At 39.3% G+C, this 7,119-nt stretch overlaps 3 protein-coding genes across 4 annotated transcripts in view; 1 reads left to right on the top strand and 2 right to left on the bottom strand.

Moving 5' to 3' along the window:
• The window catches only part of LOC106878987 (protein fantom), a 28,144-nt gene extending 25,747 nt beyond the window's left edge, over nucleotides 1–2,397 (bottom strand). The window contains exons 1-3 of the mRNA XM_052973412.1: nucleotides 2,275–2,397; nucleotides 804–903; nucleotides 73–214 (exon numbers count right to left, since the gene is read on the bottom strand). Coding sequence (XP_052829372.1) covers nucleotides 73–214; nucleotides 804–858 — 197 coding nt within the window. The 5' untranslated portion in view covers nucleotides 859–903; nucleotides 2,275–2,397. The remainder of the gene's footprint in view (nucleotides 1–72; nucleotides 215–803; nucleotides 904–2,274) is intronic.
• Nucleotides 1–7,119, bottom strand: part of LOC106879000 (G-protein coupled receptor 183-A) — a 269,907-nt gene that overhangs the window by 115,903 nt on the left and 146,885 nt on the right. The window lies entirely within an intron of this gene.
• LOC106879010 (germ cell nuclear acidic protein) lies at nucleotides 2,551–7,105 on the top strand. Its single transcript, XM_014928407.2, has one exon. The coding sequence runs from the start codon at nucleotides 4,089–4,091 to the stop codon at nucleotides 6,063–6,065; it is 1,977 nt and encodes a 658-aa protein (XP_014783893.1). The 5' UTR covers nucleotides 2,551–4,088; the 3' UTR covers nucleotides 6,066–7,105.

The following is a 7,119-nucleotide window of genomic DNA, read 5'->3' as shown; positions in this document are numbered from 1 at the left end:
GGCTATAGCAGAAGACACTTGCCCAAGGAGGAGAAGAAGAAGAAGAAGAAGGAGGAGGAGGAGGAGGTGTACCTTTTTAGCCGATCTTCCTGCTTGTGACAATGTTTCTTGAGGTAGATGTGGTCCTCGTAGAGCCTGAGGTAACGATCTTCCAGGTCGCCTCGATTCCATGATGATATCCCCTTTTTGTGTTGGTCTGCTTTCGGATCTGCTACTGTTGAGAGATTAAAAAAAAAATCATTCATATATATATACACACACACACACACATATATATATGTCAACATCCATTGACAAGGTTGCAAAAGCAATGAAAATTTTGGAAGAAAATAAAATATATACATAGATAAATGAGTGGAAATCAAACCAGTGAGTGTGTCAGATAATAAGGCATTAAGGCAATACGACCCTCCCCAGACACAACAAAATTTGCTTCAACACACAAATTCACATAAAGAAGCTTGCAAACCAGATACAAAAAGTATCTATATATCATCATCGTTTAACATCCGCTTTCCATGCTAGCATGGGTTGATATATATATATATATATGTATGTATGTATAGAGAGATAGATAGAGAGATGGATACACAGGGTGTTGAAAAAGTCTTTCCGCAGTAAGTATTTTATTGCAAAATAAATATTTTGTCAGATGGTATAAGACTACCAAAGAATATATTAGACTTTACAAGACTTTAAAAGAACTTTATAAGAGGTGTTGAAAGTGTCGTCCTTGGAAGGTGGACGTTAAACGATGATGATGATGATGATATATATAGAATGTGACTATTTTGTGAACTCACTTTTGACATCAAGAAAATGCTCCTTGGACACTGTCGTGTCACTGGTCTCTGTCATATTTTCCTCAATAATGGCTGGTGTCGAAGCTCAACAAGACAGACCCTGTAATATAGAATTACATAATTATATTGCACTGATAAGAATATATATATATATATATATTTCACTTTTTGAGGCAAGTGAAATCGAAACCGAACTAAATTCGACGACTGGCACCCATGCCAACGTCGTCTCCTTCATTGGACACGAAACTCAGCTTGCGAAGACTTATTGGGGCAAGCGAAAGCGAAATGGGATGGCACCTGTGCCCAGCGACGCCTTTCTGGCACTTGTGCCCGTGGCATGTGTAAGGACTATCGAGAGAGATCGTTACCAGTGCCCCTGGACTGGCTCTTGTGCGGGTGGCACATAAAAGACACCATTTCGAGCGTGGCCGTTTTCGTGCGGGTGACACGTAAAAGCACCCACTACACTCTCTGAGTGGTTGGCGTTAGGAAGGGCATCCAGCTGTAGAAACTCTGCCAAATTAGATTGGAGCCTGGTGTAGCCATCCGGTTGCACCAGTCCTCAGTCAAATCGTCCAACCCATGCTAGCATGGAAAGCGGACGTTAAACGATGATGATGATGATGATGATGATATATACATTTCTCAATGTTTCTTGATAGAAAGTAAGGCGTGAAAGTTTTCACACGATGAATATTCCGATATAAATATATATAGATATCTATATATTAACAGATCAAACTTTCACAAAGTACAAAGACACAGAAAATTAAAAGGGAGAGAGTCTGGAGTTACGGGTCCGATGGCTATTTCTGAGGAATCGGAGTAAGTTTGTTCTGTTAATATATAAATATCTATATATTATTAATACTTAAATATTCATCATCTGAGCATTTTCACTCTCCTCTTTCTCTCTGTTTACATGTATACATGTACATATATTGTATATATATATCAAATCCAAGCTTGTTTGTTTGTTTATTTGCATCGTTATCTCCATACCTGCTCACCTGGATTCCTCTTACAGCCACTCTTGACCCCCGCGGACTTAATCCCTGGTAAACATTTCGGAGTTTAACTACAAATCCTTTGATCGCTACAATGTTTTCTATATTAAACATCACTGGATCTCTCTCTCTCTCTACGTATACGCATATAGGTTTTACGTGATGAAAGCTGAAATTTCAGACTTTAGAAGAATTCTAAAAATTCTTTCCGGAAACAAATCTTGACACCTGAATCCAGGACATGTCCTGGAAAATACGGACATGTGATCACCCTTCTATATATATCATACACACACATATATACACCGTAAACTTCTTCTTCACACGGCAACCGCCATTGTAACTAAGGTAAACTAATAATCGCCAGCAACGAGAATCCGCATTCACAAACAAAATATCATTAATTGCAAAGGCAAATATGCATATAATAAGTAGATATAATAAACATACTGACAATTTACCATTTATAAGATCGTCATCCCGCTTGATGTATATATACTATTTAAGTGTATATGCAGAGAAAGAGAGGGAGTGAAGGAGTCCATAGTGATCACACTGTGACAAGTACTTGTTGACTGTTTATAGTTACATTGAAGAGTGTCTGGATGTAAGGGAGGTAATTATGTAAAATATGTATGTATGGATGTGGAGGCGCAATTGCCCAGGGGTTAGAGCAGCGGACTCGCGGTCATAGGGGCGCGGTTTCGATTCCTAGACCGGGCGTTGTGAGTGTTTATTGAAGCCGTCGTATGTATGTATATATATATATATATGTGTGTGTGTGTATATGTTTGTCCCCCCCACCCCCCAACATCGCTTTACAACCGATGCTGGTGTGTTTACGTCCCCGTAACTTAGCGGTTCGGCAAAAAGAGAGACCGATAGAATAAGTACTAGGCTTACAAAGAATAAGTCCTGGGGTTGATTTGCTAGACTAAAAGGCGGTGCTCCAGCATGGCCACAATCAAATGACTGAAACAAGTAAAAGAGAGAGAGAGAGAGAGAGAGAGTAAAGAGAGATATAGACCAGATTTGGCCAAGTTTCAACGCAGTGGGACTTGAACTCAGAACCATGTGGTTACCACACATTTATGACTGCGCCTATTTTACCCACACAGACGCGCGCGCGAGCACAATATATTTGTACGTAAAGCCGTTGTACTGGGTTCGAAACTGACACCAATAAACACTCACCAGCTTCGCGTTATTTTCTTAATTGCTTCGAAATTTGAAAAAGGCAAAGTTCTGGTTTCTTTGGTGTTGGTGTTTTGTAAAGTTTTTTAATATTTTCCTTCTGTAAATATATTTATATAATTTTTTCTTTATAATCTTTTTATTTTCAACTATATATACCTGGTGATCTTATGAAAATATTTTTTACTTTTTATCGAGATTTAATATTTCTGAAATCTTAATTACATTTACACACACATAATTACATGTGTGTGTGTACATATATATATATATATATATATATACATATAAGCACGAACATTTATTTCGCATTTATGTATAATATTTAACATTCTTACTTTCATTTACGTATTTTCCTCGTGACATTTATGTGTAACCGATTACTTTTTTGTTCCTTTCGAATTTCATATATATCATTAATTTCATTTGTACTTCATAAACGTCTCTATATTCTTTCATATACAACTTACGTATCCCGTTGAACGTGTTATACACACACACACACACACCTTGCTTTCTTTTCTCAGTACAACAACGAACAATACAATATTCGTCTGCTAACGGTACTGAGTACTGTTAAGGAATCGGGAATTATAGCACGTTTTATTTCTTTTTCTGTTATCCATGCAACCGGAACATCAAACTGGGAACTAGTTGCATAAAGTCTTAAACAGAAATAACGCCTCAAAAAACGAACGATTTGAAATTCTCTGCTGTTATTGGCCATCGTTCTTCACCAAACCAATTTATAAATTGATAGACTCTTATCAACAGCGGAAAAAAACCACATTATCGACATCACCGTTAACGGTGACATGGATAAGTTGTAACTGAAGTACAGGAGTAAAAAAAAAAAAAAAATACGATATCGACATAAGTGATACAGCGACGATGACCTATAACTGAAACAGCATCGTCATCACCGCCACCGCCACCATCACCTTTGTCTTCACTGTATGTAATAGCCGCATTCGCCACACTTTGTAACGGCTCAAATACTAACGGAGCAGCGTACCTATAATTTATAACAAGAACAACAGAAGCTGGTTTTAAGAAAATATATATAAAATAAACTGTGACCATGTCTTTGAATGATGTTGATATTGATGAGATGTTTTTGCAGATGAGTGAGAAGTTGGGTTGGCTTCAGTTAGGTGATGTAGACTCTGCTATTCGTTCTTTGACAAAGAGACAAAAGCACAAGGAGAGTGCAAAGAAAGGCTCCACAGCGAAAGACATCAGCGCCTCTTCTAAGAACAGTATCACTGCCAACACTGCCGCCACCACGTCAAAGGTGAAGAAGTCTAAGCCTTCTACGAAGAAGCAGGGCGTTTCTGGGAAGTCTGATGTTAGATCCAATGGAGATTGCAATAACGGTGCCATTAAAGTTGGAAGTAACCACAAGGAAAACATGAAAGCAGATTTGTTGGACAAAACTGGTGCAAAAAGTCTTGGGAAAATTCATGTTGGTTTAGAATCGCAGCCAGAAAAGGACCTGTTCTTGGCAACGTCAACACTGGAGTTCCTCGACAGCCCGGACTTGGTTATGAGTAGTACTGGTTATAATGATATTGATGATGATGATGACAAAATAGGAAGGGACAAGAGAAGTTTGGTCACTTCTGTATTTTCCCAGCCACCTAAACCCGATTCACCATCCTGTCGGCACAGTGATGACTCAAATAGCAACAGCCTAAATAGCCCATTGAATTTGTTTGGTTCCGATGACTTCCCTTCGATGACTGGTATTTGCAAGAAGATCTCGTTTGTATTTGACGACTCGACCAGCGAAAGTTCTTTCAACGACAGCGATTCAGCTTCCGATACCTCGAACAATAGCTGCATCATTGAAAAAACTCCTTTGACAACAACAACAATTCAAACACCTCCCACGGTTGCTGAAACTGCAAAGATGTCAGAGATTCCTACCATGGATGATTGGGATGATATTTTTCAGTATTTTACTCCATCTCCTCCCGACCGTCAACTTCCGAAACTGGAAACCAAAATAGGCAAGAACGGCCTAAGTGGCGGTGGTGGTGATGATGGTGTGTTTAGAAAACCATCTGTATTTCCCGGCACCAATACTAATTCTTCAACTGGATCTAAATCCACTGTGACACGATTAAAGACTCCAGTTTCGGATAAAAGATCCACACCCGTGAACAATGTATTACCAAATGTTCCATGTGGCGGCAAAGTTCCTCAAACCTGTCCAACGCAGAGGTACTTACTCCAGCCAAGGCCTCCACATAAGACAAACAAACAGCGTGAGGCTGATGGTTACGCTTGTTTCTTGAAATCCTTGTCAGAAAATGCCGAAAACTTATCGTATGTTGATGAAGAAGCAAGGAAATTTGTAAAATACTTCAAGAAATTTCGAGTGCAGCTTGTTAAAAAGCTTTTCGTAATTTACAACGAAACCATCTTTGATAACCAGTTCCCAGCAGATTTACCGATTGTCTGGAACAAGCGTTTACTGACCACGGCTGGTCACTGCAAACTTAAGAAGAAAACTAACACTCTACGTAAAACCCAGGTGAGAACAGTTGAGGTTAACCTGGCGACCAAGGTGTGCGACACGGCTGAACGAGTTCGTGATACACTTATCCATGAACTGTGCCATGCTGCAGTCTGGTTATTCAACGGAAGTCAAGGAGGACATGGTGTGCTTTGGAAGTCTTGGGCGAGGCGAGCGAACCGACGCTATCCTTCGGCACTGGCCATTATCGAACGTTGCCACAGCTATAACATTGCAAAGAAGTACACGTACAAGTGCGTCCAATGTGGTTACAGCTTTGGCCGACACTCCAAGTCTCTGGATACGACAAAGAAGGTCTGCGGATACTGCCACGGCCGTTTTGAGTTGGTGACCGCTGCGGATTCCACCCGTGGTTCCAACAAAGGTGGCTCAGAGATGACGCCAGCACGCACCCCTAACAAGTTTGCCCTGTTTGTCAAAGAACACTATGGAACGGTGAAGAAATCAAGCTCATGTTCCCATAAGGATGTTATGAACATTCTTAGTCAGAAATTCAAAGAGGCCCGGATCAGTTGAACAAAATTGGAAATCTTGATGCTGAAGGTACAATGTGGTAAAAGCATCAATACACACACACACACATATATATATATATACACAAATGTAAATATGTATAATGTAAATCATCATCATCATCATCATAATCATCGTTTAACATCCGCTAGCATGGGTTGGACGATTTGACTGAGCACTGGTGAAACCAGATGGCAACACCAGGCTCCGATTTCGCTTTCGCTTTCCCCAATAAGTCTTCGCAAGCTGAGTTTCGTGTCCAATGAGGGAGACGACGTTGGCACAGGTGCCAGTCATCGAATTTAGTTCTGTTTCGATTTCGCTTGCCTCAACAATAAGTCTTCGCAAGCTGAGTTTCGTGTCCAATGAGGGAGACGACGTTGGCACGGGTGCCAGTCATCGAATTTAGTTCGGTTTCGATTTCGCTTGCCTCAACAACAAGTCTTCGCAAGTGGAGTTTAGTGTCCGACGTAGGAAAGGTACGCATAAGATTGCATGCAGTGTTTAAGGGCTCTACAACTCACTGGAAAAGAGGGGACAGAAAGGAATACGTTGGCTAAAGAAAGACGACAATAAAGGGAAGAAATACATGGAAAGTATATGGAAGGAAACAGAAAAAAAAGACAGAAAAGTGAACAGTAAAAGTGACATAAAGCAATAAGGTTGCATGGGAATATGAAGAGTTTGGAAGCATGGAATTTTACAAGGATCTTTTTTTTTTTTTCTCACATGGAAAAAACTTTAATGCAACAGAATAATTTTATATATATATATATATAATGTATATTTTAATATTACATTTCTGCATTGTGATGCTAATAACCTGTCATTTAGAACTCAATAACATACTTCAGTCTTTGGAGCTCTGATGAAGCTGTAAGGATGATAGTCAGGCACTCAACTACGAGCGCATTGTACCTCACAGCAGAAACAGCTGTAAGCTAATGAAGTTCATAACATAATTATTTATTCCATTGTCATCCCACTTTCTTATATACATACATACATACATATATATATATATATATATATATATATATATATATATATATATATA

The sequence above is a fragment of the Octopus bimaculoides genome, chromosome 15 (genome assembly GCF_001194135.2).
Source record: "Octopus bimaculoides isolate UCB-OBI-ISO-001 chromosome 15, ASM119413v2, whole genome shotgun sequence".
In the NCBI taxonomy this organism is placed as follows: Eukaryota; Metazoa; Mollusca; class Cephalopoda; order Octopoda; family Octopodidae; genus Octopus; species Octopus bimaculoides.
Note: the sequence above shows the minus strand (reverse complement) of the source record. Positions and strands in the feature narration are given on the sequence as shown.